Source organism: Notolepis coatsorum (genome assembly GCF_963971535.1).
Source record: "Notolepis coatsorum genome assembly, chromosome: 14".
Classification (NCBI taxonomy): Eukaryota; Metazoa; Chordata; class Actinopteri; order Aulopiformes; family Paralepididae; genus Notolepis; species Notolepis coatsorum.
Window position 1 is genome coordinate 1,397,929 of NC_140178.1, and position 13,136 is coordinate 1,411,064.

At 48.2% G+C, this 13,136-nt stretch overlaps 1 protein-coding gene across 1 annotated transcript in view; it reads left to right on the forward strand.

Moving 5' to 3' along the window:
• kank2 (KN motif and ankyrin repeat domains 2) overlaps positions 1-12,924 on the forward strand; it is a 94,431-nt gene extending 81,507 nt beyond the window's left edge. The window contains 4 exon segments of the mRNA XM_084328305.1: positions 518-660; positions 4,113-4,313; positions 10,913-11,011; positions 12,459-12,924. Of these exon segments, the coding sequence (XP_084184431.1) occupies positions 518-660; positions 4,113-4,313; positions 10,913-11,011; positions 12,459-12,512 (497 nt within the window). The 3' untranslated portion in view covers positions 12,513-12,924.
• Positions 12,925-13,136: the final 212 nt, after the last annotated feature.

A 13,136-nucleotide genomic window follows, 5' to 3' on the forward strand; every position in this document is an offset into this window, starting at 1 on the left:
GAGAAAAAACGGAGTTGTGATTGTTGTCTAGATGTATCTTGTGTATCTACTAGGGATGCTCGATATTGGCTTTTTTTTACCGATATACCGATATTGTCCAACTCTTAATTTCCGATACCGATATCAACCGATACCGATATATGCAGGGTTTCCCCCCAAAAAACGGAATAATTTCAGGTAATTAACATTACATATGTCTTGTTGTGGAATTAACACAACATTATGCATACTTTTGACAATAAATAAAATCAGAATTTGTTCTTACTTGCTTGCCTGGGTAAATAAAGGTTATAGAAATGTAAAAATAAAATAAAATAAAAAAAAATCTTTTTTTAAACCGATACAGATATTTTCCGATATCACATTTTAATGCCAATATCGGCCGATAATATCGGACATCCCTAGTGTCTACCCTCTGTACAGCACTTTGGTTGACACGTGTAATGTTAAATGTGCTATATAAATAAATCTGATTGATTGATTGATTGCGTACCATGTGTGTCTCTCTGCGCGGCAGGTCTGTGTAACGCTGACAAACAGAACAAGGCCGGCTACACGGCCATCATGCTCACGGCTCTGGCAGCCTTCCACTCCGACGGAGACCTCCACACCGTGCTGCAGCTGCTGCGCACAGGAGACGTCAACGCCAAGGCCAGCCAGGTACGCCCTCTGCTGGCACACAGGTGCTACTGCACCCACCCACCACACTGAGCTACGCCAAGGCCAGCCAGGTACACCCTCTGCTGGCACACAGGTACTACTGCAACCCACCCAACTGAGCCACAACAAGGCCAGCCAGGTACGCCCTCTGCTGGCACACAGGTACTACTGCAACCCACCCAACTGAGCCACAACAAGGCCAGCCAGGTACGCCCTCTGCTGGCACACAGGTACTACTGCAACCCACCCAACTGAGCCACACCGAGGCCAGCCAGGTACGCCCTCTACTGGCACACAGGTGCTACTGCACTCTCACCCGACTGAGCCACAACAAGGCCAGCCAGGTACACCCTCTGCTGGCACACAGGTACTACTGCAACCCACCCAACTGAGCCACAACAAGGCCAGCCAGGTACGCCCTCTGCTGGCACACAGGTGCTACTGCACTCTCACCCGACTGAGCCACAACAAGGCCAGCCAGGTACGCCCTCTACTGGCACACAGGTGCTACTGCATCCACCCGACTGAGCCACAACAAGGCCAGCCAGATACGCCCTCTGCTGGCACACAGGTGCTACTGCACTCCCACCCACACAACTGAGCCACAACAAGGCCAGCCAGGTACGCCCTCTACTGGCACACAGGTGCTACTGCAACCCACCCAACTGAGCCACAACAAGGCCAGCCAGGTACGCCCTCTACTGGCACACAGGTGCTACTGCAGCCACCCAACTGAGCCACAACAAGGCCAGCCAGGTACGCCCTCTACTGGCACACAGGTGCTACTGCACTCCCACCCACACAACTGAGCCACACCAAGGCCAGTCAGGTACGCCCTCTACTGGTACACAGGTGCTACTGCACCCAACCACACTGAGCCACACCAAGGCCAGCCAGGTACGCCCTCTACTGGCACACAGGTGCTACTGCACCCACCCACCACACTGAGCCACGCCAAGGCCAGCCAGGTACGCCCTCTGCTGGCACACAGGTGCTACTGCATCCACCCACCACACTGAGCCACAACAAGGCCAGCCAGGTACGCCCTCTACTGGCACACAGGTGCTACTGCACTCCCACCCACACAACTGAGCCACACCAAGGCCAGTCAGGTACGCCCTCTGCTGGCACACAGGTGCTACTGCAACCCACCCAACTGAGCCACAACAAGGCCAGCCAGGTCCGCCCTCTACTGGCACACAGGTGCTACTGCAGCCACCCAACTGAGCCACAACAAGGCCAGCCAGGTACGCCCTCTACTGGCACACAGGTGCTACTGCATCCACCCACCCTGATACAAACACAGCTCTCACCACTAAGACACCCCACCCACCCTGATACAGACACAGCTCTCACCACTAGACTAAGACACCCACTCACCCTGATACAAACACAGCTCTCACCACTAGACTAAGACACCCACCCTGATACAAACACAGCTCTCACCACTAGACTAAGACACCCACTCACCCTGATACAAACACAGCTCTCACCACTAGACTAAGACACCCACCCTGATACAAACACAGCTCTCACCACTAGACTAAGACACCCATCCTGATACTAACACAGCTCTCACCACTAGACTAAGACACCCACCCTGATACAAACACAGCTCTCACCACTAGACTAAGACACCCACCCTGATACAAACACAGCTCTCACCACTAGACTAAGACACCCACCCTGATACAAACACAGCTCTCACCACTAGACTAAGACACCCACCCTGATACAAACACAGCTCTCACCACTAGACTAAGACACCCACCCTGATACGAACACAGCTCTCACCACTAGACTAAGACACCCACCCTGATACGAACACAGCTCTCACCACTAGACTGAGACACCCACCCTGATACAAACACAGCTCTCACCACTAGACTAAGACACCCACCCTGATACAAACACAGCTCTCTCCACTAGACTAAGACACCCACCCTGATACAAACACAGCTCTCACCACTACTGAAAATGCTGCAAAAGTGCATATTGAACCGTGAATGGCGCTGAATGGCGCTGAATGGCGTAGCGTATGAAATAACATTATAATGAGAACCAGCAGAACCAGAGTCCATATGCTTTCAGTTAAACTCCATCATTCTCCTGGAATGTATTACTGAGATATTTGAAGTTATATCCTCTCATGGAAATGTATAATTTTGAACAATAAATTGGACACCTGCCTGCCAGCTTGTGTTTTTAACGAGCTCCAGAGATCCACACGCCCCTTATTAACCCTGTCACTGCCACACGACAGCCGGTTAACCCTTTCACTGTGACAATACAGAAGGTTAGCCCTTTTACTATCACACAACCGACGGCGATGCTCCATCATTAGCATCATTAGCTCCGCATTTGTAAAAAGGGCTAACCTTCTGTCGTGGCAGTGAAAGGGTTAACCGCCAGGCTCGGGTCTGTTGTTATTGGACGGTCTGTGTGTTTGCAGTCGTGAAATCCATCCTCTCTTTAGGGTGCACTTTTACTCGCTTGTTTTCTTTTGCGTATGATTGCTTTACGTGAACTGTGCCGCCTTCTGGGGGGTCCACTTGAAAACCAGACGGAAACGTCAACGTGATTAATAAAGGCCCCGGTTTAATAAAGCATTAAGAAAACGTTTTTGTGTGAACAGGAAGGTGGAACTGAATTTGGAATTTGGAATACAGTCGAGAAAGAGCAAAACTTTGTAGTTTTGTTTTTCCAACTTTTTACTTGTATAAAATTATGGTTATGATATGGGCTGAATTTTGACTAGGTTTAATGAGTAGTGTGTGTGTGTGTGTGTGTGTGTGTGTGTGTGTGTGTGTGTGTGTGTGTGTGTGTGTGTGTGTGTGTGTGTGTGTGTGTGTGTGTGTGTGTGTGTGTGTGTGTGTGTGTGTGTGTGTGTGTGTGTGTGTGTGTGTGTGTGTGTGTGTGTGTGTGTGTGTGTGTGTGTGTGTGTGTGTGTGTGTGTGTGTGTGTGTGTGTGTACCCTTCCTGCTGATGAGTTATATTCATTAAAGAAAAGTTGATTTAATAAAAAAAAAAAAAAAAGACTCATTCAATCAGATTAATCACTTTATTCAAATTGAGGATTTAGTTTGAGGATATTATTTATTAAAAAAATAAAATAAAATAAAAATTAGAATAAAAAAAATTAGAATAAAAAAAAAACCCTGACGAAGTTCGAATCCCAAAAACAGGCTTCGGGGACAGCTCTACTCTCCAGGCTGAGTGACTCTCTCTCTCCCTCTCTCTCTCTCTCTCTCCCTCCAGGTGGAGTGACTGACTGTCTGTCTGTCTCTCTCTCTCTCTCTCTCTCTCTCTCTCTCTCTCTCTCTCTCTCTCTCTCTCTCTCTCTCTCTCTCTCTCTCTCTCTCTCTCTCTCTCCCCCTCCAGGCTGAGTGACTGACAGTGTCTCTCTCTCTCTCTCTCTCTCTCCCTCCCTCTCTCTCTCTCTCTCCCTCCAGGCGGGCCAGACGGCGCTGATGCTGGCGGTGAGTCACGGCCGTGGTGACATGGTGCGCGCGCTGCTGTCCTGCGGGGCGCAGGTGAACGTGCGGGACGACGACGGCTCCACGGCGCTGATGTGCGCCTGCGAACACGGACACGTGGACATCGTGCGGCAGCTGCTGTCGGTGGCGGGCTGCGACGCCACACTGACGGACAACGTGAGCAAACGGTTCCCCCCCCCCCCCCCCCCGAAGTACCTCTGTTGAGAACCGTATGTTCCTCCACGGTTCCTCAGGTCCTCTGACCAGCTCCTCCTGGCTGTTCCCACGTCCAGGCTGAAGCTTAGGGGGGGCCGTGCTTTGATCTGAGCTCTGGAGGCTGAGAGGGAGACAGAGTAGAGGAGACACAGGAGAGAAGGTTCTTTATTGAGACAGTAGGAAGGCTGAGAGGGAGACAGAGTAGAGGAGACACAGGAGAGAAGGTTCTTTATTGAGACAGTAGGAAGGCTGAGAGGGAGACAGAGTAGAGGAGACACAGGAGAGAAGGTTCTTTATTGAGACAGTAGGAAGGCTGAGAGGGAGACAGAGTAGAGGAGACACAGGAGAGAAGGTTCTTTATTGAGACAGTAGGAAGGCTGAGAGGGAGACAGAGTAGAGGAGACACAGGAGAGAAGGTTCTTTAGTGAGACAGCAGGAAGGCTGAGAGGGAGACAGAGTAGAGGAGACACAGGAGAGAAGGTTCTTTATTGAGACAGTAGGAAGGCTGAGAGAGAGACAGAGTAGAGGAGACACAGGAGAGAAGGTTCTTTATAGAGACAGTAGGAAGGCTGAGAGGGAGACAGAGCAGGGGAGACACAGGAGAGAAGGTTATTTATTGAGACAGTAGGAAGGCTGAGAGGGAGACAGAGTAGAGGAGACACAGGAGAGAAGGTTCTTTATTGAGACAGTAGGAAGGCTCAGAGGGAGACAGAGTAGAGGAGACACAGGAGAGAAGGTTCTTTATTGAGACAGTAGGAAGGCTGAGAGGGAGACAGAGTAGAGGAGACACAGGAGAGAAGGTTCTTTATAGAGACAGTAGGAAGGCTGAGAGGGAGACAGAGTAGAGGAGACACAGGAGAAAAGGTTCTTTATTGAGACAGTAGGAAGGCTGAGAGGGAGACAGAGTAGAGGAGACACAGGAGAGAAGGTTCTTTATAGAGACAGTAGGAAGGCTGAGAGGGAGACAGAGTAGAGGAGACACAGGAGAGAAGGTTCTTTAGTGAGACAGCAGGAAGGCTGAGAGGGAGACACAGGAGAGAAGGTTCTTTATTGAGACAGTAGGAAGGCTGAGAGGGAGACAGAGTAGAGGAGACACAGGAGAGAAGGTTCTTTAGTGAGACAGCAGGAAGGCTGAGAGGGAGACACAGGAGAGAAGGTTCTTTATTGAGACAGTAGGAAGGCTGAGAGGAGACAGAGTAGAGGAGACACAGGAGAGAAGGTTCTTTATTGAGACAGTAGGAAGGCTCAGAGGGAGACAGAGTAGAGGAGACACAGGAGAGAAGGTTCTTTATTGAGACAGTAGGAAGGCTGAGAGGAGACAGAGTAGAGGAGACACAGGAGAGAAGGTTCTTTATTGAGACAGTAGGAAGGCTGAGAGGGAGACAGAGTAGAGGAGACACAGGAGAGAAGGTTCTTTATTGAGACAGTAGGAAGGCTGAGAGGAGACAGAGTAGAGGAGACACAGGAGAGAAGGTTCTTTATTGAGACAGTAGGAAGGCTGAGAGGGAGACAGAGTAGAGGAGACACAGGAGAGAAGGTTCTTTATAGAGACAGTAGGAAGGCTGAGAGGGAGACAGAGTAGAGGAGACACAGGAGAGAAGGTTCTTTATAGAGACAGTAGGAAGGCTGAGAGGGAGACAGAGTAGAGGAGACACAGGAGAGAAGGTTCTTTATTGAGACAGTAGGAAGGCTGAGAGGGAGACAGAGTAGGGAGACACAGGAGAGAAGGTTCTTTATTGAGACAGTAGGAAGGCTGAGAGGGAGACAGAGTAGGGAGACACAGGAGAGAAGGTTCTTTATTGAGACAGTAGGAAGGCTGAGAGGGAGACAGAGTAGAGGAGACACAGGAGAGAAGGTTCTTTATTGAGACAGTAGGAAGGCTGAGAGGAGACAGAGTAGAGGAGACACAGGAGAGAAGGTTCTTTATTGAGACAGTAGGAAGGCTGAGAGGGAGACAGAGTAGAGGAGACACAGGAGAGAAGGTTCTTTATTGAGACAGTAGGAAGGCTGAGAGGGAGACAGAGTAGGGGAGACACAGGAGAGAAGGTTCTTTAGTGAGACAGTAGGAAGGCTGAGAGGGAGACAGAGTAGAGGAGACACAGGAGAGAAGGTTCTTTATTGAGACAGTAGGAAGGCTGAGAGGGAGACAGAGTAGAGGAGACACAGGAGAGAAGGTTCTTTAGTGAGACAGTAGGAAGGCTGAGAGGGAGACAGAGTAGAGGAGACACAGGAGAGAAGGTTCTTTATTGAGACAGTAGGAAGGCTGAGAGGGAGACAGAGTAGAGGAGACACAGGAGAGAAGGTTCTTTATTGAGACAGTAGGAAGGCTGAGAGGGAGACAGAGTAGAGGAGACACAGGAGAGAAGGTTCTTTATTGAGACAGTAGGAAGGCTGAGAGGGAGACAGAGTAGAGGAGACACAGGAGAGAAGGTTCTTTAGTGAGACAGTAGGAAGGCTGAGAGGGAGACAGAGTAGAGGAGACACAGGAGAGAAGGTTCTTTATAGAGACAGTAGGAAGGCTGAGAGGGAGACAGAGTAGAGGAGACACAGGAGAGAAGGTTCTTTAGTGAGACAGTAGGAAGGCTGAGAGGGAGACAGAGTAGAGGAGACACAGGAGAGAAGGTTCTTTATTGAGACAGTAGGAAGGCTGAGAGGGAGACAGAGTAGAGGAGACACAGGAGAGAAGGTTCTTTATTGAGACAGTAGGAAGGCTGAGAGGGAGACAGAGTAGAGGAGACACAGGAGAGAAGGTTCTTTATTGAGACAGTAGGAAGGCTGAGAGGGAGACAGAGTAGAGGAGACACAGGAGAGAAGGTTCTTTATTGAGACAGTAGGAAGGCTGAGAGGGAGACAGAGTAGGGGAGACACAGGAGAGAAGGTTCTTTATTGAGACAGTAGGAAGGCTGAGAGGGAGACAGAGTAGAGGAGACACAGGAGAGGAGGTTCTTTATAGAGACAGTAGGAAGGCTGAGAGGGAGACAGAGTAGAGGAGACACAGGAGAGAAGGTTCTTTATAGAGACAGTAGGAAGGCTGAGAGGGAGACAGAGTAGAGGAGACACAGGAGAGAAGGTTCTTTATTGAGACAGTAGGAAGGCTGAGAGGGAGACAGAGTAGAGGAGACACAGGAGAGAAGGTTCTTTAGTGAGACAGTAGGAAGGCTGAGAGGGAGACAGAGTAGAGGAGACACAGGAGAGAAGGTTCTTTATAGAGACAGTAGGAAGGCTGAGAGGGAGACAGAGTAGAGGAGACACAGGAGAGAAGGTTCTTTATTGAGACAGTAGGAAGGCTGAGAGGGAGACAGAGTAGAGGACACAGGAGAGAAGGTTCTTTATTGAGACAGTAGGAAGGCTGAGAGGGAGACAGAGTAGAGGAGACACAGGAGAGAAGGTTCTTTATTGAGACAGTAGGAAGGCTGAGAGGGAGACAGAGTAGAGGAGACACAGGAGAGAAGGTTCTTTATTGAGACAGTAGGAAGGCTGAGAGGGAGACAGAGTAGAGGAGACACAGGAGAGAAGGTTCTTTAGTGAGACAGTAGGAAGGCTGAGAGGGAGACAGAGTAGAGGAGACACAGGAGAGAAGGTTCTTTATAGAGACAGTAGGAAGGCTGAGAGGGAGACAGAGTAGAGGAGACACAGGAGAGAAGGTTCTTTAGTGAGACAGTAGGAAGGCTGAGAGGGAGACAGAGTAGAGGAGACACAGGAGAGAAGGTTCTTTATTGAGACAGTAGGAAGGCTGAGAGGAGACAGAGTAGAGGAGACACAGGAGAGAAGGTTCTTTATTGAGACAGTAGGAAGGCTGAGAGGGAGACAGAGTAGAGGAGACACAGGAGAGAAGGTTCTTTATTGAGACAGTAGGAAGGCTGAGAGGGAGACAGAGTAGAGGAGACACAGGAGAGAAGGTTCTTTATTGAGACAGTAGGAAGGCTGAGAGGGAGACAGAGTAGAGGAGACACAGGAGAGAAGGTTCTTTATTGAGACAGTAGGAAGGCTGAGAGGGAGACAGAGTAGAGGAGACACAGGAGAGAAGGTTCTTTATTGAGACAGTAGGAAGGCTGAGAGGGAGACAGAGTAGAGGAGACACAGGAGAGAAGGTTCTTTATTGAGACAGTAGGAAGGCTGAGAGGGAGACAGAGTAGAGGAGACACAGGAGAGAAGGTTCTTTATTGAGACAGTAGGAAGGCTGAGAGGGAGACAGAGTAGAGGAGACACAGGAGAGAAGGTTCTTTATTGAGACAGTAGGAAGGCTGAGAGGGAGACAGAGTAGAGGAGACACAGGAGAGGAGGTTCTTTATTGAGACAGTAGGAAGGCTGAGAGGGAGACAGAGTAGAGGAGACACAGGAGAGAAGGTTCTTTATAGAGACAGTAGGAAGGCTGAGAGGAGACAGAGTAGAGGAGACACAGGAGAGAAGGTTCTTTATAGAGACAGTAGGAAGGCTGAGAGGGAGACAGAGTTGAGGAGACACAGGAGAGAAGGTTCTTTATTGAGACAGTAGGAAGGCTGAGAGGGAGACAGAGTAGAGGAGACACAGGAGAGAAGGTTCTTTATTGAGACAGCAGGAAGGCTGAGAGGGAGACAGAGTAGAGGAGACACAGGAGAGAAGGTTCTTTATTGAGACAGTAGGAAGGCTGAGAGGGAGACAGAGTAGAGGAGACACAGGAGAGAAGGTTCTTTATTGAGACAGTAGGAAGGCTGAGAGGAGACAGAGTAGAGGAGACACAGGAGAGAAGGTTCTTTATTGAGACAGTAGGAAGGCTGAGAGGGAGACAGAGTAGAGGAGACACAGGAGAGAAGGTTCTTTATTGAGACAGTAGGACGGCTGAGAGAGAGAGAGAGACAGAGTAGAGGAGACACAGGAGAGAAGGTTCTTTATTGAGACAGTAGGAAGGCTGAGAGGGAGACAGAGTAGAGGAGACACAGGAGAGAAGGTTCTTTATTGAGACAGTAGGAAGGCTGAGAGGGAGACAGAGTAGAGGAGACACAGGAGAGAAGGTTATTTACTGAGACAGTAGGAAGGCTGAGAGGGAGACAGAGTAGAGGAGACACTGGAGAGAAGGTTCTTTATTGAGACAGTAGGAAGGCTGAGAGGGAGACAGAGTAGAGGAGACACAGGAGAGAAGGTTCTTTATTGAGACAGTAGGAAGGCTGAGAGGGAGACAGAGTAGAGGAGACACAGGAGAGAAGGTTCTTTATTGAGACAGTAGGAAGGCTGAGAGGGAGACAGAGTAGAGGAGACACAGGAGAGAAGGTTCTTTATTGAGACAGTAGGAAGGCTGAGAGGGAGACAGAGTAGGGGAGACACAGGAGAGAAGGTTCTTTATTGAGACAGTAGGAAGGCTGAGAGGGAGACAGAGTAGAGGAGACACAGGAGAGAAGGTTCTTTATTGAGACAGTAGGAAGCCTGAGAGGGAGACAGAGTAGAGGAGACACAGGAGAGAAGGTTCTTTAGTGAGACAGCAGGAAGGCTGAGAGGGAGACAGAGTAGAGGAGACACAGGAGAGAAGGTTCTTTATAGAGACAGTAGGAAGGCTGAGAGGGAGACAGAGTAGAGACACAGGAGAGAAGGTTCTTTATTGAGACAGTAGGAAGGCTGAGAGGGAGACAGAGTAGAGGAGACACAGGAGAGAAGGTTCTTTATTGAGACAGTAGGAAGGCTGAGAGGGAGACAGAGTAGAGGAGACACAGGAGAGAAGGTTCTTTAGTGAGACAGCAGGAAGGCTGAGAGGGAGACACAGGAGAGAAGGTTCTTTATTGAGACAGTAGGAAGGCTGAGAGGGAGACAGAGTAGAGGAGACACAGGAGAGAAGGTTCTTTATTGAGACAGTAGGAAGGCTGAGAGGGAGACAGAGTAGAGGAGACACAGGAGAGAAGGTTCTTTATTGAGACAGTAGGAAGGCTGAGAGGGAGACAGAGTAGGGGAGACACAGGAGAGAAGGTTCTTTATTGAGACAGTAGGAAGGCTGAGAAAAAAAAGTATTATTCTCTGATCCAAGTTTTACGAGGAATTTGTTGACTTGATGCTGACCTCAGAGCTGATTTCAGTTAGGAACTCATAGAGACGAAGCCATTATTTGCAGCATTTATTGCTCACAGCACGAATCCACGCAAGACATCACAGATTTAGTTGGAGGTGCAAATGATAACCTCCCCATACCCTATAACCCTAACCCTATAACCCTAACCCTATAACCCTATAACCCTAACCCTATAACCCTAACCCTATAACCCTAACCCTATAACCCTAACCCTATAACCCTAACCCTATAACCTCCGCTTGGGTTCATACAGAACAGAGCCTCTGACCATGTGATGCTGTCAACAGGTTGAAGAGGACAACATTCTCACGACTATTCTCTCTACCCATATATTATATTTACTGCATATATATATCTGTTTGAATATACCTGCATAAAATCCTTCTATATACCTCCTACTTATACACCTGCATATAACCCATATAACTGTGTATGATGACATGTCCACTAGTGCTGTATGTACTGTATATATACATCATGTATATATATATCTACAAGAAGCCTGATGTTACTGTGTCTCCCTCAGGACGGCAGCACGGCGCTGTCCATCTCCCTGGAGGCCAGTCAGAACGACATCGCGGTCCTCCTCTACGCTCACCTCAACTTCGCCAAGCCCCCCTCTCCCGTGAGTCAGACCAGCTCCTGAACACTGCTGTAGGGAGGTGTGTGCGTGATGATTACCAAACCTAGCCGCATTTCTCGGAGACGCTCTCTGATTGGCCGACGCCTGTTTCTACACTGGTTAAAGGAAAACTCCAACATTTTGGGAAATTAGCTTATTTAACATCTTCCCTGGAGTTAGACAAGAAGATACAAACCCTTTTTGTCTCTGTACGTGCATTTAGCTTTGGGAACAGTCGCTCCGTTAGCGTAGCTTAGCTTCATCACTGGAAGTGGGGGAGGACAATAGCCTGACGTTCCCTTACAGTGTATACAGTCACCAAATACACTCCAAATACAACTCCAAAACGTTCATGTAAACATGTTGTGACCTGTGTATTTACCACGTGGAGAAATAAAAAATAATTGAATTAGACAATTACGTTTTCTAAGCAAATATACTCTGAACTATTTTTTGCCTAAGCACTTGTCTCTGCGCGCAGCCAGTGATTTCTACGTGAAGCCGTGTTTGTGGACATTCTCATTAATTCAAAGGATCCGAACCGATTGAAGTTTATGGATACCATGACTTAAAATCCTCCTACCTTTGACGATTAAAAGCCTCCCCAATTTAGGAAACAGTAATCCAATGGCTGGTATTGATAATATAATACTAACTACTGCACGTAGCTAACCGGAGCTAACACAGAACCGGACGGTCAGTAAAGCAAATATAATGACTTCCTTTCTGGGGTTTTCAAAATAAAAGTGCAACGTTTATAGCAGCGGAAAACATTTATTTTGTACATTATCTAACGTTAACACGAACCTAAACTAACTTTAGGTTAAATCCCTATAGGGGTGGACCTCGCGGGCGGTCCAATGCGACGTCAGACTACACCTCCCTATTGGGGCGCAGAGCCAACCGTGCGAAAAGAGAAAAGAAAAAAGCTTGGCAGTGAAACCTTGAGGCCAGCTCACACCGTATACACTGTACTTGAATAAATAACTTATTTGGAAACTTTTGTTTGAGCTATTTCATTGAAATAATGTTTATTTTTTTAAGTTGCAGGATATTGCTATTTTTTTTGCCTCCCAGACGGGGACGCAGCCCCCCTCCAGCCCCCCCCCCCCCCCCCCTAGTTATTATTAATTATATTGTTTACACTGTTTATTTTTTATTGCCTATATTTATGTATATATATATTTATGTCTTATTTATTACCCTGCCCATACCTGTACCTCCCCTCCCCCCTCCCCCATGCTGCTATGACACCCGAGGAACATCTTATCTTACACACACACACGCACACACACACACACACACACACACACGCACGCACGCACGCACGCACACACACACACACACACACACACACACACACACACACACACACACACACACACACATACACACACGCACACGCACACACACCATAAAAAGGCTTTGAAAGACTTTTCTTTGTGTCTAGGTTTTACCAAAGTCTCCCCTCTTGGGATCCCCTCCTGCCGGCGAAGCGAAGTGAGCCTCGTCGTCCACAAGAGGGAGCTGTCCTCAGAACACAGCCACCAGCTCCACATGAGACGAAGTGAGCCTCGTCGTCCACAAGAGGGAGCTGACCTCAGAACACAGCCACCAGCTCCACAGCCATTCCACCAAAACTGTTGATATTTCAGGTGTACTTTCCATTTTGTGTGAATCAGAAGTGTTTGTGTTTGCACCTTCTATAACGTACATGCAGTGTATACCACATGTACACGACACTAAGCACTTGGCAGCATTCCTCCTGTTCATTCTCCTTTATTTACAGTGGTTTAAAAAAGAAAAGAAAATCTCCAAAAAGTCTCCAGTGTGACAGGAAGGAAGGACCACTGAATGTCTAGAACGGTCGTCTAGAGATATAGATTCAGTCCAGCGATATTTCGATGTCTATTCATGTATTGTTTTTAGTGGCACTTAAAGGTGGATTACGCCCATTAGATTGCATTATGGAGTTCATTATTCTTGTGATTTTCTCAGCGGATGTCTCTGATTGGCTGACTGTGTGAGTGTCACGGCCTGGGTCCAGCCTAACTAGGCTTGCCTAGTCTTATTTTCATATACATCATTTACTGGCTTTCCTTTTCAAGCGATATGTTTTTTATTGTAA